The sequence below is a fragment of the Arachis ipaensis genome, chromosome B9 (assembly GCF_059453495.1).
Source record: "Arachis ipaensis isolate K30076 ecotype BB chromosome B9, ASM5945349v1, whole genome shotgun sequence".
In the NCBI taxonomy this organism is placed as follows: domain Eukaryota; kingdom Viridiplantae; phylum Streptophyta; class Magnoliopsida; order Fabales; family Fabaceae; genus Arachis; species Arachis ipaensis.
In genome coordinates this window covers 135,982,615-136,006,253 of record NC_142444.1, presented here as the reverse complement: position 1 = coordinate 136,006,253, position 23,639 = coordinate 135,982,615, and the positions used below count along the sequence as shown (strand labels likewise).

The window sequence follows — 23,639 nt, the reverse complement described above, 5'->3', positions numbered from 1 at the left end:
CTGTAGAATGAGGTGTGTAAAAGAAAAGGGAGCACGAAGGGCTGAATCTTTTCCCTTTTATCTAATCCTAATTAATGTAAAATATGTTTTCCAAAACTAAATAATATCTTTTTCTATTTGAAATTAAAGTAAAAGTTTTTAACCAAAATTAAATGGAATCTTCGAGCTAGCCTTTGAGGAAACATGGGGACCAACGTTTCCCTTTGAACTGGTGCCTAGCTTTAAGATATTGAAGTTAGGCGTGGCCTTGACAGCACACTTTGGAGTGTAATTGCTTCATCCGGTGCCTAACTTGGGATTTTCCAAGTTAGGCGCCAACATGGTCGTACAGATTGGAGAAGAAGTGTATACTATTATATATCGTTGGAAAACTTTAGAAGTTAGCTTTCCAATGCCATTGAAACCGCGTCAATTGGACCTATGTAACTCAAGTTATGTCCGTTAGAGTGCAATGAGGTCAGAGTTGACAACATCATCCATTTTCTTCCTCTTTTTCTATAAAACTCTCTCAAATCCATCCGAATGTTACCTGAAATAAACAGAATTGCACACAACTTAAAGTAGCATTCATAGTGGCTAAAAAGTATTTAAATCTTGATTAAACTTAACAATTCAAATGCAAATTCACTAAGAAAAAATAGAAAAGATGCTCACGCATTAGTTGGTCATTGTTGGATTGGTTTCCTGGAATTGGTTTGTTTGATTTGTCAGAAATGATTCTGAGAATTGGATATGTTTTGAGTTATGGAAAATGAATTGTTTTCATTTTGACATTGTTAGACATCAAAATGATTTGACAATTAGAAAATCTGAATATATGTTTTATTGAGAAATGATTTGGTTTTCAACCCGTTGGAATATGGTTGAGGAATGGTTTGATTAGGATCCGAAAAGGGTGACAAAGTCTAAGTTTTAGAGGAGGTGCTGCCGAAATTTTTATAAAAATCGAAAAAGTTTTGTTTGAAGTGATTATTTAGAAGATTTGGATTTTAAGAATTATATAATTTGATTTTGAGTTATTCAAAAGAGGATTATGTTTTGAGTTTTGCCTTATTTAGAAAAGAATTAATTGTGGTTGAGAAAATACGAAAACGATGATTTGTAAATGAATGAGACATGTAACCCCGAGTAAGAGGCAGTAGCGTTATCCACTTACTCTGAGAAAGAGATGAGAAAGAAGAATGATGAAAACTGAGTTTGAATTATGAAATTGAATTAAATGATATTGGGAATAGATTTGAAAAAGAAATTGAATTTGATTGAGATATGTGTGACCGGGTAAGAGACGGTGGCATTATCCACTGAGACTCCGGGTAAGATGTAGTGGTGTTATCCACTTACTCCGGATAAGAGTTCGAGACTCCGGGTAAGATGCAAGGGTTGAGTTTTGTTGTCGCTTACTCCAGGTTGAGAACTGTAACACCACCTGGGTAAGAGGCAGGGATGAGGTGGTCCCCTTGCTTCGGGTACACAGGTAAGATGCAAGGGTTGCAGCGTTGTCCCACTTGCTCAATGTTTGGTGTTCAATCCAGGGTTTGCTATTGAACATATCGAGTTTGGCTATATAACCGACAGATGAGACTCATCGGCCGTAGAACAGGTATCCATCATATTGCATTTGTTTGCTTTGTTTGGGTGTACTTAAGTGTTTTGGATTGCCTATCTAATGAATTTTGTTTAACTAGTAACTGTGATACTTGCTGTAACTGTTCTTAAAATGTGTTTGCCTTGTATTTGTTTGTGCTTGTGATTGATTTCTATTTTGAAGTATTGGTGGTGGATTGATGATAGCAGTGATATGTTTTGAATTGGGCCGGAGGCCAAGTTGATTGATTTGATTTGGGCCAGAGGCCAGGATTGGTTAGCTCAGTGGTAAGCTTGTTTAAAATGGTTTCTTAGTAAGCGATGAAATGTATGGAGTGCTGTTTTGTGCGAATTTTTATTAGAAAAATATAAGTTTTAAATTTGGATAATGAACTAACGTTCACTGCAACTGAAAACAGTTTTATTTAAAATATCTTCTTATAACAATTCTTTAAAATCCTCTACTAAGAACTAGCGAGGACGATGTTCTCACCTCCCTTACAACTTTATCTTTTTAGGACGGACGAAAAAGCTTGTGGAGTTTTAGTTAAGTACTTAGATATGTTGTTCTGTTTGTATATATATGTTATAAATTTTTTCTCGCCTTTATTATTATAATATTATAAGAGGGATAGGAGTTGTATATTTTATATGTATATTATAGTTATAAGCTACTTATGTAAGAAGTCTTGTATATAAATATATGCTTGTTTGTTTTCAAGATAAAGTATTTTTCCGGTTTTTAAAGAAATCAGCCACACGGTGTCAAGTCAAAGGCTCCTATTTTAATATTAAGTATATAAAGTAGTCATAATACTTCTTGCTATCAGAGTGGTGCAGCCGAAAGCGTGACATTCTAGTAGTGAGAGTATTACACCTTGTCTATGGTTGATGGTTGTTCCTTGGCTGCTGCTAGTGCTGACTCAAGTCTTCCCATCTCTTTCTTTGAATTATTTGCACCGAAAGCTTGCATTTGACTATTTCCTGCCTACACTGCTTTAATTTCTAAAATAATCTAAACATTAAGGAATCGGTCACAGTTATCTTCCATGCATCAATCACTATTTCATTTACTTTCTCCATTCGACACCATCGTTCTTGAAAACGAAATATGCACTTACTCTTTGTAGAGCTTCGACTAACACATATTAGAAGGGGCTTATGGTCTGATGCTGTATCCTCCTAACGGGTGATGGTTCTAGCTGGATATTCCTCTCTTAGTGTCATAGAAATCAACCCCCTATCCAATCTCTCCTGGATTGCCCTGTCTTGGCAACTTCTGTTCTACCAAGTGAATTTTCCACCTATGATCCCATATCTACTAATTGTCCACTATTGATAAAGTCTTGAAAATGAATAATGGATTGGGGAGATTTTTCTCTACCTCCTTCCTTTTCATGGTTTGCTGAAAATGTATTGAAATGTTTAATAATTAAATATCTTTCATCCAGAGAAGCAATAATTTCCAGCAACACCTCGTATTGTGTTACTCGAATATGATCTGCACTATGAAAGTGGACTCCAATCACATTCCATCATATATTTCTCTCTGGATTAGTGATAGTAAAAACTACACAAAAGCCCTCTCCCCTTATAACCTCCACATTCATCTCCTATACCCATGCTAGTGTTAATTCTCCCGCCAATCTAACCGATTCTACATGATAGAACTTTGGAAAACCACTCTATTGCAACTGTCTTTCCACAAACGAGGGCTGCTATTTTATTTCGCAAAGGAACAGCACCTTGGGGGAATGGGATATCCTCATCCCTTTGATGTTGTGAACTGCCAGGGTTTTTCCAAACCCCAGCAGTTCCACATGATCATCTTCATGGCCGTTGGATTGCCAAGTTGGGGATGGCACCCTTCTCCCTTTCAGCATTAATTATCTCTAAACTTTCAATATTATCATTTTTCTCATTTTTGCCCCTTTGCTCCGAGGTCCTTTTAACGCCAACAATGCTTTCTACATTGCCCTCAACCTCCATACTACTGGCTGGATGTTTAAGTTTCGTTTTCTTATGGCTTTTGGTTGCTAGTTTCTGAAAACTTCTCATGCAAAAACTCTCCCTTATTCTCCTGTGGTTGATAAGGTTGGTTTTGGCTATATTGAATTTTAGTTTGGAATGTGATGTGTGGTTGCTGGTCAGAATATTTGATAATTTAATTGGTTTGTGTTATTGATTGGTTATGGTTAATGAGATCGATTTGTGGTGATTTTGTATGTAGAGGATTAATTTCTTGGGTGTAGGAATGGTGTGATGGTAGGGATATGATTCTATTTTGTGGCGATTGGTTCGATGAAAGGTCAGGTGTTTAGTTTGTTATTGTTTTCAGAAACTAATAGATTTGCAAAGGATTTAAGTAGATTGACTGGTGTGGGCTTTTTCTTTTGGTTGGGTAGTTCCTAGTTCTCTTCTATTGTTAATGATTTATATTCTCCTTCTGTTCTTCTAATTTCCATCCAAATTGATCTACTTCCAAGTCTGCCATCCATCTTTCTTTCATTGTTTGTTGATCTGCTTATGCATCTATATAGTTGCTACAATTTCTTGTGTTATGGCCTATGAAACCGAGCAATAAATCCATATCCTCTCATACCTCAGAGCAATGTATAAACAATTCAATCAGGGCTGATAATTTGATACTCTGTTTCAGGGTCTTAGTGACATCAAGTAGCACTCTGACCTTTAAAATTCTGTCTTCTTTTCCCTTCATTGAAAAGGTCTCTGCCTCTATAACTTCTCCAACCTTCCCTTTTATTTTTCTAGTTGCCTCCTTTGTCTTGCAATATTTTAGCATACCCCAAAGTTGTACCCAAATCGGGATACATGTATAATCCTCCTCTTCTATTCTCATTGTAGGACTCCATCTCTTTAGGTTGATTATAAATTGCTTAAAAAGTCATGAGGACCTCTTTTCACTCTAATCATATCAGCCTCCTTAGTAAAGAAAAACTGAAAGACATTATCACCATGAGACTTTATCCTGAAACCCTCTAGTTGGTTCCAGATAGTATTGAACGCTGCCTCCACTGTACCAGCATTAAATCCCTTATCTGCCATGAATTTTTCCACTAAACTCCTGGTACAATTTTAATCCTTAATCGCACATCCTCCTTCCCAAACATACAATTTCCTCTTCATCTGACCCAAGGAGTTTTAGATTTTGATTTTTTCAAGTTTCTTCAGCCCGCCATTTAGTAAATTAAGATGTTTGTGATAAATAAGAATTGATTTCTCACTTTTAAATCTCTCAATATATACATTCACAAAAAGAAACTCTCAGACCCTAGGTGGCAGAGACTCTCAAACCCTTAGGTAACGTTTGGTGGAGAAACAGGGACAGAAAGACTAAGACTGAGAGACAGAGACTAAGAGACAGAGATTGAAATAAATTTTAATATTTTGTTTGGTACAAAATGGGAGACAAAAATTAAAACAAGAATAAAATTATAATTTAATTTGTACAAAGGATAAAATTGAAATTAATTAATTGAAATAAAGGTATTTTAGGTATAAAACGTTATTAAAATTTCAGTCTCTATCTCTAAAAATTTTAGTCTCCTGTGTCCCTACTTTTTGGAGGTACTGAAATACTAAAATTTTAGGGACAGAGACAGAAATTTTAATACCAGTCTCTGAATCAACAAACATGATACTAAGTTTCAGTCTCTCAGTCTCTGTCTCAATACCTCAAAACAAACGCTACCTTAGTAGGCAGTGGGCACTAGGTACTGAATCCATATGGCTTTCAAAGGAAAGAACTTTCTTTTTTTTTTTTTTGTGTTTTAGTTTAAAATTAGAAAAGATTGAATTTTTATAAACTTATGAAACTAAAACTTAAGAATTAATAGTTTTTTTCAAAATTTATTAAAAATTATTCTTTAATTCATTAAAATTTAAAGTATTATCAAAAATGCTTATTTCTAAAAAATATATACATAACCTTTTAAAATGATATATAATCTCAAATTTAGAATTTTTCAAAATTTGAAATAACAAACAACACAATCAAATTCAAAAGGTTTGATATATACTTAGATTATTTTTTCAAAATAAAAAACCTTAGTAATGAATTAAAGAATAATTTAAATAAATTTTAAAAAATATTAATTGTTCCTTTTTAGTTTCATAAATTAATGAAAAAGAAAGCATAAGTTTTTCTAAATCTGACTTTAAACATAAAATTCAGATTTCTGTTCTTAGTTTTAACTTTTTATATTTTCTAAATAAAAATATTTTCTTATTGTTCTATACTAATTTCTCGTTCCACTGGTACCCTTAATACAGAAATACATAAGTATCTCAATTTGGAAAAAAACGTAAATAATGAATGTTTTATTTTTTTTATTTTTTTTTTTTAGACTTGAATGAATGTTTGGCAACCAAAAAAAAATATTTAAAAGTGTTTTCTATAGTATTTAAAATTTACTCATAAGATTCAAAATAAAAAAGTAAGTCTTATTTTATTTATTTTAAATATTTTATAAACAGCAAAGAATTTACCATATTTAAAGTGATATATATCATAATATCAACTGTTATGTGATTGTTTGGAGAACATATCTCTTCTTAAATCTGGGTTTGCAGAAATCGAAATACTTGATGCAAGCACTTACGACAGCAAGCAAAATCATGGAATTTTTTTCTCTTTTTTTTTTACAAAAGAATCTTAATAATAAGCACTCAAATTTAGCCTGCTTTATTGCATTAAAATAATCAAAATTCTTTAAGATACTATTTAATTAAATAATTAACTAAATCCATTGAAATCTATTTTTCTTAAATATATTTTGAACATTTAATATTTTAAGCTCTAAAAACTTGTATTTTGATTCATTTTGACCATTACTACCACCTGAGATATTTTATTAAACTTCTTAGGTTTGAACTTGTTGAACAAGCCAGATCACTACTTAATAAGATGTGCATGAGCGAGGTGAGACAAAACACAACATAAATCACAATAATGGAAGATTTGAAGTTACATGGGTTTTGGTTCAGCCCCTTTACTATGAGGGTGGTATGGACCCTAAAGCTGAAGGGTATAGCATATGAGAACATAGAGGAAGACTGGGTCAACAAGAGTCCTGAACTTCTTGAATACAACCCTGTGTATAAGAAGGCTCCAGTGCTTGTTCATTCTGGAAAACCCATATGTGAATCCATGATCATTGTTGAATATATTGATGAGATATGGCCACATAATTCATTGGTTCCTCATGATCCGTATGAGAGAGCTCAAGCAAGGTTTTGGGTTAACTATGCTGATCAAATGGTAAGTTTTTCGAAACACATAATCTGTAAGATTGAATTTATATTATCGGTTCAAAATGTCAAGAATGATGGAATAAATGTTTACAGGTTCCTGCATTATTTGCGGCACTCTACTTCAAATGCGGTGCTGGTGAAGAAAAAGAGAACCCAATAGAGAAGATCTGGGAACATCTCAAAGTTATTGAAGATCGATGCCTAGGTGATAAGAGAAAATTCTTTGGTGGGGACACTATTAATATTGTGGACATAGCTTTTGGGTCACTTTTCAAAGTTTTAGGCATTATAGAAGATGTGAATGAAGTGAAGGTCAGAGATGCTGAGAAGTTCCCTCTCTTGCATTCATGGTTCAATAATTTCAAGAATGTCACAGTGATCAAAGAAAACTTCCCTGATAGGGAGAAAATGTCAGCTACTATAAAATCTATCATAGAGAAGGCGTTGGCATCTTCCTGAGAAGTCATCAGTATGTGATTTTTAATATCACCAAACACCAACCTTTGGGGTTTGTCTTATAATAGTAATGCTTTGTCTACTCCTACATGTAGAGATTTCGATAATTTGTAAGGTTTGCCAAAGAACTTGTAACTTTGTTTGCAATACCTTCTAACCTCAATATGAAATAAAGTCCAACAAGGAAAATTGGGCTTAGTTATAAAATTAGTACTTATATATTCAATATAATTGAAATTATATGAAATATGACTGGAGTTTCCCCTCACAAATTATTTTCTCTTCCGATTCTTTTCTCAAATTCCCCCTCTATTCTCCCTCTTTCTTGATAATCCTACTATTGCCATACTGCATTTTCCTCACCACTAGGTTTCTTGGACCAGTCAGTGAGATTAAACTCTCATGGTTACATTTTACTTGCGCCATTTTGCATTGCCACAAGCCTTTACAAGAACATAATACATTAGTTCTGTATTCTGATGTTACATCACCTGCTGTTGATATACTTAAAGAGTATGAGTGCTACAAAAAAAAAACATCAAGTACTAGATAGGGGATAAGGAGGTACCTTTTTGTTTTGTTCTAAAGAAGCCAGATAGGCTGATCTGTCATGTGTTTGATTGATAAGATTTTGTTGCATGGAACCCGAATTGATGAGTAATCAACATCAGCATATCTGAAAGATTATTGTACCTCACTGCTTCCAGCTAATTCCTCAAAGTGACTAATGACATCTTCAAGTTGAGAAATCTGAGTCATACACTTGACATGCAGTTCATTGGTGTCAAATTGATTTGGTTGCCACTGGGAAAGACCATCCCCAAGAATCTTCAAACCACTTTTCAGCAATTCCACTCCTCTGCTAATTCCATCTGGAAGTTTTCTTTTCTTATTTGATTGGTTCTTGTCATCGATTTCCATGCTCTCGAATCGCTGTCTCTCTTCAGCAATGGCTGAAAACTTACGAACCATCTGTTTCAACATAAGACCTTCTCTTATCAGCAACTCAAGCTGATCAGGGCAAGGTGCAACAGTGAGAAGAGCTGTTTCCTTATTAAGAAATGTTCTGAATGCAGCCATGAATCTCTCCTTGTTTGCCTCCACTCCTGAAACTATATCATATGCAAGTGCTGCATCTTGTGGAACAAACCTCCATAGCTGATTGCACTTTGTGCGAGCGGCAAAATATCCAAATGCTGTCATTGCCAAGTGAATGAATGCCCAGTGCCGCTCTCTCAGAAGAAAGTGATATAATTCCCAAGCAGCACGGCTCTTTGCATCATCATCGCTTTCCAACATTTCCATGTGTATAAGTCCTGACATGAAATGAGCCAAATTCGGTTTGCATATGTATAAATTTGCAGGAGGCTCAGAGTCAGAGATAAAGATATTTTCAACTGCCTTGATGACTTGTCCAATATCATTTGATGCATACAAATGCTTCAGATATGAGATGATCCCTAGAGTTTCGCTGAAAAGCCGTAGACATTGATCCTTGATTGCTTTGTCTTCTGAACTCTTATAGTTACAAGTGATTGAAACCAAAAATTTTAAGGTCCTTGCATCAATATCAGATAGTCCAACCTGGCTGCAGAAAATGGCAAGAATAGTGTTAAAGCTGTATAACATCCTGGTTCAGTGAAAGAGAAACGAATTATTTGTTAAATGTGTGTGTGTGTAACTAATAATAAATGAAAAATTAAACAACGGAATCTAGTGGAAATGAAATACTCACAGAGATTGCAGGCAAGCAGAAAGAATAAAAACTGGAATGCCGAACAAACCAGAAGGGCATCCCAACAATGTTGTTTCATCAAAGTTGTCGATGAAGTCAAAATAATCAGACAAAATTCTTTGTATGGAATTGTTTCTCAATTCATCTGTCAGTAAATCAAATGGAAAACCTTCAGTTAACAGAGAAAAACACAGAACTAGTGAAGACTGTGATCTCCCATCTCCCACAAGGGACATGTACACTTGGTTAACCATTGATTCTGCGCCATGTGTAAGAAGCAAGCATATTGATCTTGCCAACTTTCGGAAGGAAGAATAAGAAAGGAAAACTGATTTTGAGGATGCTAGCACCTTAAGTAATGAACATAGCTTGGTAATGATGCTACTTGCCATCTGTGTTTCAGCATGTCGCAGCACAAAACACCAGCATTCCATAATAACCTCCCAGCAAAGGAAATGCGGATGAAAGAAATTCTCTAATAAGAAAGACTCCAACTCTCCCCAAGCTGTACTTGAACAGATCACAATCATGAAGGTTTTGAATGCTTGCAAGAGGGAACTAAACATAGGCTGCCACACCAGATGTGCAGTCTTTCCAGATCCATACAGTAAAGGAAGTTGCAAAACAAGCATGTGACAGTACACATCTTCCTCACTTAAGATATCCAAGATCCAATGGAGCTTCTGAACTATCGACACTTTGATATCTTCATCAAGCCTAAACGAATACCTGAGGAAGTTAATGAACAATGCAACTCGGCTTATGATTAGTATTCTTGCTCTGTTCATACCTTCACAGGAACTGCAGAAGATCTCACTAACCCATGCTATGTTACAATCAGCAAAAATTGGACCTTCAAGGACAGAAACCCCCTCAGTAGTGAACAATGAATCCAGTACCTCAATCTTTTGTTTCAGTTTTAGTTGATCAGAATGAAGCAGAGACAGTACCAAATCCAAAGTTGTTTCCTCCAGTAGGTCAGTAATTACTGAAGATGCACATTTCAGAAGATTTTCATTACCTATAAAGATCCTAAACGAAGTGATCATCAGGACAGAGTGTGTAATCTCCTTGTACACCGTGTAGGCTTGATGAGGATACATCGAACAGATTTTAACAGCATTAATCAGGAAAAATTTCACAGGCACAAAGACCCTTTTTGCTTCAGTCACGGAAACTGTTTCCTTCAGTGATGAGGACCAAGACTCAGCAGCACACTTCAAAGGCTCGGTTATCAATGCAAGCAAAGTTAACACTATATTTGTCACATTCATGTCAGCAAAACGCCCCCCACCAGTTTGAAGCAGAGAAACAACCCCTTTCCAGGATACGTTAAGAATGTTGACTGAATTGCCACCATCATTTGCAGCAATGACACCAATCTGAGATAGCTTGTCTACGGCACATTTTGTTATGTTGATGGCATGTTTAACATCAGTAGGCCTATCAAGGCTCGATACATTTGCATCACTGGTATCCCAGTTTACCAATTCAGAACGCACCTTGCACAATTTTATGACAGCATCAATGAGGGTATGTGCAACCTTCAATATGTCGGGTCCAAATGATTGGATTTTCTGCTTAAGGACAGAAAAGAGCTATCTTTAGCAAAAGGTAAAAATGTTGGAGAGTAAAATCAAATGGAGAAATTTCATTTAGAATTAGGTGTTATCTAAATTGTTTTCTTTTGAGGTTTTACCTTCTTGGTATTCCTCTACCCTCTAAACTCACTCTTATATATTTCCACTGTTGTACTGACATTATAAAACCAAGTTAGGCAAATTCCAGCTATCTTAATAAATTCAACATTTCCCTGCATAAGTTTGTTCCTGACCCTACGTTTTCCGGTATGTGCACTCCTCCACCTCAACATTCTTATCCCTTATACATAGAACATCTCATAAGGGTCAAAGTTCCAGAGATACACCATAGGATTGATAATAAGTTAATAACTAACAAGTCAATGAAATAAATCTTTCATTGAGCCTGAAGGTTATTTTGACACTACCACACTACCATATTTTGATAATAAAAGAGTTAGACTTCTTTAGGGTTGTGCATGTCAAAAACTTATTAAAATATGACCAGTACCCAATTTTACAGTGTCAGTAGATTGCAGTTCAATCCTAAATCATTTACCACACAAATGTTTATACAAATGTGTGTTTAACCTGCTCCATAATGTCAAGCTTCATATTCAGAGATAAACTGATTACCTTTGCCTCTGATATTGAATCTTTTGTTAGATTTAATGCTTCTATTGTGAAGGTTTCAACAACGATCATCAACTCCTTGTCACCAAAATCAAGGAATTTCAACAAGGCTGAAAAGGTTGATGCAGTAAACATTAGGATCTCCAGAAGAAGCTGCACAATATAAATATAATTAGCTCAAAGAAATTTGATATCGCTAAGAAAATTTTCAAATCAATGTCTCAACAAGACTGAAAATTGAGAACTCTTCAAAGGGCTTTACGAATAGAGAGATTATTATAATAATCAAGAAAAACCTATATTGTGGGAGTTATTTTTATTGCAATGAGAAGAAAAAAATTTTAATTTCATTGAAACTACAAAAGAGAAAAAAACGGATTCAGATAGACAATAAATAATTATTTAAAAAAAATGAAACCAGGTAAGCAATTTTTCTGTGTACTTAAATCAACTTTTTACATGACTTTAGGTTAAGGGCTTGGAATTTGACAAGTAACTCCTACCTTGTAAAATACAGAGCTATGTTCTTCCTCCTGAGACTCTTCTGTTGACAAAAGACTCATTTTTAAATGCTTGCCACACCAGACACTTGCCTAATTAATGAGATCATATTATGAGAATACACATATCATCCCAGCAAAGTTAAGATGTAAGGAGGTGTTGAAAGTATATTCACTTATGAAGACAAATTAAAAAGACAGATAAGAATAGACAAACCTTGGCTCCAAGAGACAGAATTTGTGGCATACATCCGGAAAGGCAAATATCCATGTGTTTTAAAGCCACTTGTAGAATGCTTCCATTTAGCATGCACTGGGTCACATCCAAGCATGTGAAATCCTCCCAAAATGTCAAGCTTGCAGTTAAGGTAAAAGCAACAATATAAACAATTAATAGAGTTCTGAAATAGCATATAAGTCGAATAAATAAAACAGACAAGGTAACAAAAGTTTACTAGTGAGTAACTTCTCTTCCATATGCTTCTTAAAATAAATATTGTAAGTTATATAACGCTTGGTCACCATGAAATTTGTCATTTTAACCCTAAGCATCGAGGACAACCAACAAACTCAAGTAAAGTTAGAATTCTAACTTAAATATATCTTATGAGAATATACCTATTACTAAACAACGTAATCTTACAGGCTGATCATCAATGAGGTAATCAAACCTAAACTCTTGTGGCTTACATGAATTTACCCTAATGCTCAACTCTTAAACTTGCAGTGTTTACTCATAAAATAGTAAACTCAATCATGGAAACCGAGACCGGAACTTATAAACTCATAAAAGTTCAGAAGTTCGCTAGAGAGTTTGAACATATGTCGCATGCTTCATGTGCTTTCATACATATATACAGAGATCCTCACACAACAATGTAGCCAAAACATTCACAAGTATCCAAAATTCTTTACCAGAGAGAAACTAATTTGTTCATTAGAAACCTCCATTCACCTATCAATCCAAATACATAGTCATCCGTTTGATTTCATTTGGCTGGAAACACTCAATAAATTAACAGTCACAAAGCTACTTATTTACAAGAACATAATATTATATAAAATTGAAGGATACTGTGAGGCATTTGACGAGGGAAGTGCATTCAGAATCGGATGCACCGTTCATTTCTAGAGTTACGAGATCGTTGAACAACTGAATACGATCCTCCACAGTCTGTTCCAAATCCAGTTTATCACAAACAAATAAATTAAATCTCTACTTAATCACGCATTATATTAACTAACTAGTTCTACTAGTTCTAGACAGTTTAATAACAATGATAGTAACAATAGCATAAGAAACCAAAATCTAAGATGAGAGAGAGAGAGAGAGAGAGAGAGAGAGAGAGAGAGATAAGAGGGATTAGGTTACCTCAGAGGATTTAATGGAATCGAGTATGGTTTGAAAACGGTTCCCTTCCGCCATTGATATTTTCCACTCTCCGACTCTCTTCTTTCTTCCGACTGCTATTTTTTCATCTTAATTTATTTTATATCTATCTCCGTATGTATATATGTTATTTTTTTCAAATGAGTGTTTTGCTTTGGTTCCCGGGTTTTCCCGCCTTTTTCAGGTATGGCTCACTCTTTTTGTTTTGTGTTCGGAATTCGGATGATCGGATCTCGCCTCTTCTGCCGTATCCATTATCCAATATATCCATTTACATTTTTGGAAAAAGCAGAGTCTCTCATGTTTTGAAATATATATATAAATTAATCTTTAATATTTGTCTTAGTTAAATAATATAGTCTTTTTTAAATTTAATTCGTAAGTCATTAACAATAACTACTAATATATAACATTAGCACATGTGACCATTAAGTATTTTATTATATGAATCGGACTAATTAATTCCCATAATAAAATATAAAACAATTTCAGAAAAATTTATAAAATCACAAAACAGTTTTTAAAAATTTTAAAAATTTCAAAACAACCCTTTTGAATATTTTTAATTTTTTTTCAAAAATTAACGTCTTATAATATTCTTGTTAATTAAAATAATAAAAAATTACTAAAAATATATAATAAATAAATAATAAAATATATATTAAAAATATCTGTATTTATTAATATTAAAATATCATAAAAATAATATTATTTAATTATTAACATATGATATTTATGTTAAAGTGATAGAAGAATCATAATAATAATAATTAAATCTAAGAAATAATTATATTATTATTTATATACTTAAACTTTAAAAATATCAACACCAAATAAACTTAAAAAAATATTTTTTGTTTAAGTTAAAAGATTTATTTTTGCTTGGCAAAATTATTAACTATAGCAGCACAAATAGTTTTAACAACAAACTTATTTTATTAAACATTGCAGTTAGTGAATTTCAATATTTTCTTTAAAATATGAGCATATCACTTGGATTTGCTAAGTTATTCTTCAAGTATTGCAATGTAATAGGAGCTTTATATTAGAATGTTTTAAATGATTCATATCGATCTTGTAGTTGACCAAAATTATCAAATTTGATTGGACACTTGATTTTCATTATTCATGTCAAAACGTCATAATCATTTGTATAAAACTACAAATATTCTCAATTGTTACTCTACAAATTTTAATGTTAATTGAGTTTTTTGCATCTCTTAAAAGAATAATAGCTCTTTTTTTTCATTGAAAAAAATATCTTACAATAAAATACCTATAAATTAAATTAAAGTAATATCTTATATGGTAAAAATTAAATATGGACTCATTTATTTTAAATTATCTAATATTTAGAGTGATGTTATATATATAAGTATTTTTATAACTAAATCCAACTAAATTGGTACAAGCCCAATAAAAAAGAAAATGCGAGCATACATCGAACATACAATTTTTGTCAGAGAGCACAAAAAATTATTGATATAATACACAAATTTTTGAAATATATCACACAAAATTTTGCATATAACACAAATTTATCGATATAATATATAAATTTTTGCACATGACACACAAATCTTTGCTGTGAATATATTTCATTAGTTGAGTGAGTCAGTATTCTGGGTATGTAGTCTTTCAAAAATTTATGTACAACAAATCAAAATTTATATGTTATGCACCAACATTTTTTTGGTGTACACCAAAATTTATGTGTTATGTATATTTCATTGATATAATATACAAATTTTGCATATAGCACATAAATATTTGCATATAACACAAATTTTTGCATATAACACAGCAAATTTTATACATGGCACATAAAATTTGCTGCAAATGTAATTTGTTTGTCGGGCGAATCAATGTTTTGAATATATAGTCCTCAAAAAATTTATGTGCTACAAATCAAAATTTATGTACTATGTACCAAAATTTTTGTGATTCACACCAAAATTTTATGTGTTGTGTATATTTCATTAGTTGAATGTCAATGTTTTGGACATGTAGTCTTTGAAAATATTTTGTACTATACACTAAAATTTGTATGTTGTATACTAAAATTAGATATTATGTATCTATTCCAAAACCGACCAAGTAATTAAGGTTGCAACCGACCTCACAGGATAACGGCCTTATATCACAACGGATACACCACCGAATTCCATCACCGCCGAATTCAAGCAAATAATGTGCCATAATAACGGTAGCCCCAAAGAGTAAAGACTAAAAGGGAGAGGCAACCACCAGGTAAATACATGAGAAACTCACTTTATAACCTCACAATCTACTGACTTTAGCATCAGAGGATCTTGCAGGTTGCCCACCTGGCCTGGTTCTACACTTGATGAAGTTGGGACTCTTGTCTCCACCTCTTCAGGTCGTGATCTCACTCCAAGCACGAATATTTGGTGCCATATGTGGGAATCCCACTTTATCAAGGATCATGGTTGAATGATGGGCAATCTACCGTCAATTTAGAAATTCCCTTGAAGAGCCAACATATGGAAGATGGACACGAGACAGATGTAACGCGAAGTCATGAAAATTTCCTCTGAGCTATGAAAACCATGAACCCATCAATCAAGAGGCTCGTCATTTCGCTGGCCTTGGAGATGACTATCACCATGCTATGCAAGAAATGCAACATAGGGTACAAGAGTTGGAACAATACCAGTTGAAATTTCAACAGCATTTGGCTGAATGCTCGTTATCCAGGCAGTCCCATTCTCAAAGTCGCCTAACTAAGAAACGGGAACAACCTCGCGTTGGAAACTAGGAATATGGGAGGGAGCATCGACAAGTTTCACCTTCTCCCCCACGTTGTAAAGATGAAATAAGGTCACCCAGACGACACGGCGATTCTCGGACAAGGGAGGAGTCACAATCTACCCAGTCTAAATGGAAGAGAACTCCACAAAGGAGTCCAACTCCTAAAAAGCATAGGGAATCCCGAGAACACATCATCATGGGTCAGACCCCCATTTTCTTTCCATGTTCTCCAAATTTGATTGCCAAAACATTTTGACAAACTGACGGACTTGAAGTATGACAGAAAAATGGATCCTCATGAGCATATCGATTCGTTTGAGGCCAAGATGAATTTGGAGGGAGTAGAAGACGCAATCTGATGTAAGGCTTTTCCGATAACACTATCAGGACCTGCCATGGTATGGTATAACACCCTACCTACTGGGTCAATATCCTCTTTTGTTGATATTAAGCTCAAGTTTTTAGCTCACTTCACTACCAAGAGAACTGAAGCAAAACACCCAATTTCTTTGTTGGGGTAGAACAAAGGGTGGGTAAGAGCATTTGAGACTACCTAGATCGATTCAAGAAATCACTTTTAGAGGTAAACACGTGGACCCTGAGGTCATGTGCTTGTGCTTAATTACTGGACTGTTGGAAGGAGATTATCGTAGACACCTAACCTCAACGGATATAGAATCCATGGAGGAAATCCATCAGATCGCATTAAAGTACATGCGAGATGAAGACGTGTCAAAGGTAGTTTCCACTAAACAAAAGAACCCATCTTTGTCTCCTCAGAAAAGCAAATACTCGGGACAGACCTCAAACTTGAAACCCTCAGTTCCCAGAGTTGGAAAATTCACCTCCTACACTCCCTTGGTAGCCTCACTTGCCGAAGTTTATCAGCAAGTCTCTCATAGAGGCATCTTGTCAAAAGCAAGACAGATCCGACTAAGGACCTCGTTAAATAAATCCCAATATTGTGACTAACACAAGTTCCATGGTCACAAGACCGAGGATTGCATTGATCTAAAAGATGCCCTAGAGCAAGCAATCTAAGATGGAAAGCTTCCTGAATTTGTTCAACACATGCAGCCACCAAGACGACGTAACAAGGATGAAGATCGAAAAACCAGAAATCCAAGGACCTCCTGACCTCCAGAGAGCATGGAAGACACAGCTAGGTCGTGGTCAATGTAGTAGTGGAAAGGAATAGGTTGCCAAGGTCTAACAATGCTATAAAAAAAGATGTTAAAGCCGCAACCTCGGAAGTTCTCAAGGTAATAAGCGTCCCAGTAGTCCAGTTCACATCGGAAGACTTTCAGATCTCCACATCGAAAGAGGATGAGCCCCTAGTTATCATGGCCAGGCTGCATAATCGCATTGTAAAAAGGATCCTCGTTGATACCGGCGCGGACTCAAACCTTCTTTTTCATGAATGTGTTTGATGCCCTGGGGTTAAAGGATCAGCACTTAATATAAGGGCTGCAAAAGCCAAGTTTGTTGTCCTCCAAGACTCTACATCCTACAATGTTATTTTGGATAGGAAAACGCTCAATGATTTGTGCGCGTTCATCTCGACCAAATTCTTGGTCATGAAGTTCCTGACGGCGGAAAATCGGGTTGCAACGATTCATGGATATCAAGTGTCCGTAGTCAAGTATAGCAAAGCCAGTCTCACACTCTGAAATAAGGCTAAAGAGTCTACGGGAGTCTTCCTTGTCGACTTAGATACCCGAATTCAAGAGAACCCGAGGCCAGAGCCTAACGGAGAGCTCGAGAAATTTCAAATTGGGGACAAGCCAGAAAAATACACTATGACTAATAAAGAGCTACCTTACCCCATGAAATCGGAACTTCAGAGTTTCTTGAGAGGTGATGTAGACTTATTTGTGTGGAAACCTGCTAATATGCTAGGGATAGACCCTGCATTCATGTCCCATCTATTGGCTATTGACCCCACCTTCAAGCTAGTTGCGTAACGACGTCAAAAGATGTCATTCGACCGAGCTGCCGAGGTCAAAAGCCAAGTACAGGGATTCATCCGAGAATTAATTTATTCCACTTGGTTGTCGAATGTCGTGACAATGAAAAAGTATAATGGAAAATGACAAATGTGTGTAGATTACACCGATTTAAACAAAACTTGCCCAAAAGACCGTTTTTCTCTACCGAACATAGATAACATGATCGATTCTTCCTCAGGATATCACGTACTAAGCTTCTTGGATGCTTATAGTGGCTATAACCAAATTCTGATGCACAAGGATGATGAGAAAAAAATAGCTTTCATTACTCTGAAGAGGATTTAGTGTTATACTATAATGCCTTTTGGTTTAAAAAATGCAGGAAAAATATACTAAAGGCTAACAGCGAAAGTTTTCAAGTAGCAAATCAAAAGAAACATGGAAGTATACATTGATGATATGCTTATCAAAACCAATAAAGATTCCGATCTGATCAAGGACCTCAAAATAGTATTTGATTGCCTCCGACTTCACAGGATGAGGTTGAACCTAGAAAAGTGTGCTTTCGGAGTTTGGGGAGGTAAATTCCTAGGGTTCATGGTTACCCAAAGAGGCATAGAGGCCAATCTCGAAAAATGTCAGGCAATCCTGGACATGTCGAGTCCTTGGGACCTCAAAGAGGTTCAGAGGCTGACAGGTCGACTGGCTGCGCTGTCAAGGTTTTTGGGAGCTTCTGCCACTAAAACTAAACCATTTTTTAATTTAATGAGAAAATATTTCAACTTTGCTTGGACGGAGGAATGTGAGGATACTTTCCAGCATTTTAAAAACTTAATCTCATTTCCTCCTATTTTGGCAAAACCCAAGCATGGCTAACCTTTATATTTATATTTGTCCATGACTGAAGAGACCCTGGCTTCTGCCTTGGTCTTAGAAGATCAGGACAAACATCACCGGCCAGTATATTTTGTTAGCAAGGTCCTCCAAGGACCTGAGCTACGATACTTAAAAATTAAAAAATCTCGCTTTCGCATTACTTACATCGGCACGTCAGTTGCACCAGTATTTTTAAAGTTATTTAATAATTGTACGCACCGACCAGTGGATTAAAAAGGTTTTGCAAAAGCTCGACCTTGCGGGTCGAATAATGAATTGTTCTGTTGAGTTGTCTCAATTTGATGTGCGTTACGAACCACGCTCAACCATTAAGGCTCAAGCGATGGTCAATTTTCTAGCTAAAATGACGCACCCTGATCCCGATATACCGACATGGAAGCTTCATGTGGATGGAGCCTCCAATGTCCGATTTGGGGGAGCAAGCCTCGTCTTAGCCAAAGGAAAAGACATGGTGATTGAAGCCTCCATTAAATTCGACTTCCCTATTACAAAGAATCAAGCTGAGTGTGAGGCTTTGCTTGTAGGAGTGGCATTAGCTCGAGATATCGGAGCAATGGATATAACCATGTTCAGTGATTCACAGTTGGTAACCTCTCAAGTCAATGAGGAGTACCAAGCACGGGACCCATTACTACAACAATATTTGAAAAAAGTACAACAAGAGGTAAAAACCTTTGATTCTTTTTCAATCGAACATGTACCTAGAGAACAAAATACTCGTGCTGATGTATTGTCCAAACTTGCAAGCACTAAGCCCGGCTCGAAAAATCGTAGTCTAATATAGGGGGTGCTTAAAGAGCCCACTGTAATGAAACCTAATGTTATGACTATGTGTTCATCTACTATCAACACTTAGACAAACCCAATTTGTGAATATTTAGAACACGAGAGATTTCCTAGTGATCCTAAGGAAGCAAGGAAATTACGGCTTAAAGTATCCAAGTACACTATGATAAATGGTCTATTATGTAAAAGGGGCATGTCCCAACCATTCTTGAAATGCTTAAATGACCAACGAACGATGTATGTGCTGCAGGAAGTTCATGAAGGATACTGTGGACATCACTTAGGGAGAAATCGTTGGTATGGAAAGTCGTTCGAGCCGAATACTACTGGCCGACGCTCATCAAAGATGCCATAGAATACATAAAGAAATGTGATAAGTGTCAACAACACATCAATCTTCATCAAGCGCCACCCCATGAACTCATATCCGTCATACCAACTCGACCATTCGCCAAATAAGGGTTGGACTTGTTGGGACCTTTCCCACAAGGTCCTTGGCAGGTTAAATACCCCATAGTCGCTATAGACTATTTTACCAAATAGATCGAAACTGCACCATTGTCTAGTATCAGGTCTGCCCAATGTCAAAAGTTTGTTTGAAAATATGTCATAGCAAGGTTTGAAATTTCCAAATCCATTGTCACAGACAATGGAACATAGTTTACAGACACGAGATTCTGGGAATGCCTGTCTGGCTTGGGAATCCAGCAAATATTTACCTCGGTGGAACATCCTCAGGCAAATGGACAGGCCGAGGCAGCAAACAAGGTAATCTTGAATGGATTAAAGAAGAGACTAGATGAACATCTTAGTTTTTGGGCTGACGAGGTGTGGTCAGTACTATGGTCATACCGAACTATAGTACACTCCACCACCAACGAAACTCTATTCAGACTTACCTATAGTGAAGAAGCCGTAATTCTGGTGGAACTCGGAGAGCCAAGTTCAAGAATGCTTCTAGGGACATCGGTAAGCCATTAAAGCTTGGATTTAATTGATGAAGTCAGAAGTATGACCAACTTAGCAAAACAAGCTCTGAAGCAAAGGGTGCCCAAGAGATACAACACAAAAGTTAGATCCAGAAGTTTCCAAGTGGGGGATTTGGTTCTAAGGCAAGCCGATGCTGGGATACCGGGAACTCGGGGTAAGATAGCTCCAACCTAAAAAGGATCATTCAAAGTAAAGGAGGTATTGAAAAAAGGAGCGTACAAGCTAGAAATTTTGGACGGCTCCGAGATACCGATAAGCTAGAATGCAACCCATTTGAAGAAGTACTTCTCTTAGGTGATGGTAACACTTTCGAATAATTTTCTTTCACTTTATGAAATAAATGGCACTCTTTTCTTAGAAAACTATGTTTTTTATGAGGCCCCATTTGTACTATTTAAAAAATCCCTTTTTTTCAATTTTCTATATATAAATGTTTTGGAAAGAACTTTAAGTTCCACTAGGAATGCAATATCACGCGTGAAAAGCATCACCTTACTCATTTAAAGTCACAAATGAACTAAAATTAAAGTTTGAAGCAAATGATTTAGCGAAGAAAAAGGCATACAATGAGGAGTACAAAATAAAATGCTAAGCATTAAATAAACCCGGCAGAATGGGATAAATAAATGTTAAATCTCGTAAAACAGAAAATATACTACAAAAAAGTGTCATAAATACCGAGGTACCAACGTCAGAATACTTAAAAAATAAGTAAAGAAAGTTGTATGAAAACTACAAAATGGAAACAATCTTTCCATCCACAACTTTTTTGAAGGCATCGACTTCGGAGACGTCCAAGGCAAAAACAGCTGCATCATCTTGGTCGACGTTTCGGGGTTGCTTCCGAGAAGGAGAGTTGGTAGGAGAATTTTTCTCCACAACGAGTACCTCGAGGCCTTGCCCCTCTCTACTCCTTTCTACTCCCCGAGATTGTAGCTAACGGCTTATGGTATCAGAAGCCGAAACTCGGTCTCCACCAACTGTGATGGGAGGTTGAGATGCCAACCTCCTCTTCATCTCGAAAATAGAGGCAAGTCCCCCAACCATGTCAACTGAAAAACAACAAAGAGGACAGCTCGTAAGATGGAGAAGTAAAAAATGAAACAAAAACGCTAAAAGTTGAAGACTTACTAATGGCATTTTCAAGCATCCTGCTCGTTTATAAGAATGTCCCTTAGGATTAAAGGACATTCCTTCCATAGCATTATTAATAAATTGATACTAAAGAGCTTGTGAGCGTTCGTGGCGGAAAATCAGATTTTTGGAGAAGAGATGTTAAAATTCCAATAAAGGTTAAATTTCTTAGCACCCTCCAAAGTCAGGAAGAAAGGAGTGGTGTCGTCAACTCCCTTAATCTTAAAAAACTTTTCTTTTAATTCATGATAGGATTCCTCAAATAAAGTAAAAATTCTTCTATTCAGGACACTTTGGAAAGAGATGAACCTGCGACCCTGTGACCTATGAGGAATTGTCAAAGTGAAAAAGTAAAAAAAAAAAAACTAAGTGAGGGCACGATATCCAAGAACGAGAACAAAAGCTCGAAACCTCGGATAATCGCCAAAGTGTTGGGATAAGCTGCGAAGGAGCACACCCAGTATAAGTCAATACACTTACTTGAAAATCAGAAAAAGGCAAACGAATCACAATCCAGGAGAACGGAGTTTCATACATCCATAACGGAACTGTGTGTGTTTGTTTATGTGACACAAACAATTCCCGGATCTTGGGATAGAGAAAGTATATAAATTACTAATATCGAAGTTGAAAATAATTTGGGCCTCTCGAAGAGTATCGAGGTCCTCTTACATGATGGTGGACCGAGTGGTTTGAATCTCTTCGGATATCCAAGTGTAAATGACCACCTCGAGTTCACTATTCATCCTTTGAATAGGAGCAGCTCGAGATCTCGGCAAACTCGCACCGCCATACCCACAACTCGCAATTACCATTTTCTAGCCATCACCTATAGGAGCACCACCACTACGTCACTATCACTATCAAAAAACAAAATCCTAAGACCACAAATACTTGGCTAGGTTCAAAATACCAAGCAAAAATCAGGAAGCACAAAGTGGGGGCAAGCGAATCATCAATCATACAAAAAAAATACCCAAACAATGGTATCCCCAACTACATTTAGCCTAATTAAAAGGAAAACAAACGAAACAAAAGCATGAAAAACTACAAGAATCATCAAACGGTATCCACAAAACAAGGAATGTGAACAAAAATTCACATAATAGAAGAAAAGCTAAGCTTCAGGAGGTTACATGCAAAAAAAAAAAAAAAACAAAGAGGCACCAAAATCACTAACCTCAAATGTGTCGATGAAAGAAGAATCACCAGCAATGATCTTGGTGAAGAAGAAGCATGCTGAGGAAGGCAAAGAAGTTTTCGCGTATGAAGAAGGGGAACGAACTGTTGGCACGAGAGAGAGACTGTTTGTACGAGAGAGAGAGAGAGAGAGAGAGAGAGAGAGAGAGAGAGAGAAAGAGAGAGAGAGAATTTTTGTGAAATGAAAGTGAAAGACTTTGGCAAAGGATAGAAATGAAAGATAAAGTGAAAAAATAAATGTTATTTAATTTCAAACTAATGCTACATTTATTGCAGAGAGAGTAGAACTGACAGTTCGTAGAATGAGGAAATCACAACCATTTTTAAATTAAAGGAAACTATTTAGTTTCCTTCAATAAACTCTTTGAGATTCCTATCTAAAGGAAAGACCTAACTCATGAACTCGGATGCCCCCGACTTGAGGGCCCAGGCTCAGGAATCCGAGTTGGAGGCACTGTTCCGGACAAAAGAGAACATAACTGACCAAGTGATTAAGGCCGCAACCGATCTCATGGGATAACGGCCTTATACCACAACGGATACACCACCAAATTCCGTAACCACCAAATTCCAGCAAATAATGTGCGATAATGAGCACTAAATACCAAAAAAACGGCAGTTCCAAAGGGCAAAGACTAAAAGAGAGAGGCAACCACCAGGTAAAACACACAAGAAACTCACTTTACAATCTCACACTCTACTGACTTTAGTATCGGAGTGTCTTGCAGGTTGCCCACCCGACTTGGTTCTACAAAAAAG

General features: G+C 35.9%; 2 protein-coding genes across 4 annotated transcripts; one reads left to right on the top strand and one right to left on the bottom strand.

The window, feature by feature from the left end:
* Positions 1–436: 436 nt before the first annotated feature.
* LOC107616077 (holliday junction resolvase) lies at positions 437–13,282 on the bottom strand. Of its 3 annotated transcripts, XM_088498251.1 has the most exons (7): positions 13,135–13,282; positions 12,836–12,936; positions 11,980–12,112; positions 11,766–11,855; positions 11,266–11,415; positions 9,050–10,626; positions 7,732–8,902 (listed from the first exon to the last, which is right to left on the bottom strand). In XM_088498251.1, exons 1-7 carry the CDS (start codon positions 13,186–13,188, stop codon positions 7,999–8,001), a joined length of 3,009 nt encoding a protein of 1,002 aa, XP_088354377.1. In that variant the 5' UTR covers positions 13,189–13,282; the 3' UTR covers positions 7,732–7,998. The 3 variants fall into 3 exon arrangements, 1 of the variants encoding a protein (XP_088354377.1); XR_015899351.1 differs by lacking the exons at positions 12,836–12,936; positions 13,135–13,282 and adding an exon at positions 437–529 and having other exon boundaries at positions 7,883–8,902; positions 11,980–12,164; XR_015899350.1 differs by lacking the exons at positions 12,836–12,936; positions 13,135–13,282 and having other exon boundaries at positions 7,704–7,808; positions 7,883–8,902; positions 11,980–12,164.
* LOC107619272 (putative glutathione S-transferase) lies at positions 6,418–7,561 on the top strand. Its single transcript, XM_016321530.3, has 2 exons — positions 6,418–6,865; positions 6,952–7,561. Exons 1-2 carry the CDS (start codon positions 6,557–6,559, stop codon positions 7,315–7,317), a joined length of 675 nt encoding a protein of 224 aa, XP_016177016.1. The 5' UTR covers positions 6,418–6,556; the 3' UTR covers positions 7,318–7,561.
* Positions 13,283–23,639: the final 10,357 nt, after the last annotated feature.

What these genes read in the sequence shown, in the direction of transcription:
- LOC107619272 (XM_016321530.3), top strand. Translation starts at nt 6,557, where the DNA reads ATGGAAGATTTGAAGTTACATGGGTTTTGGTTCAGCCCCTTTACTATG. An exon ending in TTAACTATGCTGATCAAATG is followed by an intron (nt 6,866 to 6,951) that starts GTAAGTTTTTCG and finishes AAATGTTTACAG; the next exon opens with GTTCCTGCATTATTTGCGGC.
- LOC107616077 (XM_088498251.1), bottom strand. Translation starts at nt 13,188, where the DNA reads ATGGCGGAAGGGAACCGTTTTCAAACCATACTCGATTCCATTAAATCC. An exon ending in CTCGTCAAATGCCTCACAGT is followed by an intron (nt 12,113 to 12,835) that starts ATCCTTCAATTT and finishes TGCAAGCTTGAC; the next exon opens with ATTTTGGGAGGATTTCACAT. An exon ending in ATTCAATATCAGAGGCAAAG is followed by an intron (nt 10,627 to 11,265) that starts GTAATCAGTTTA and finishes GTCCTTAAGCAG; the next exon opens with AAAATCCAATCATTTGGACC.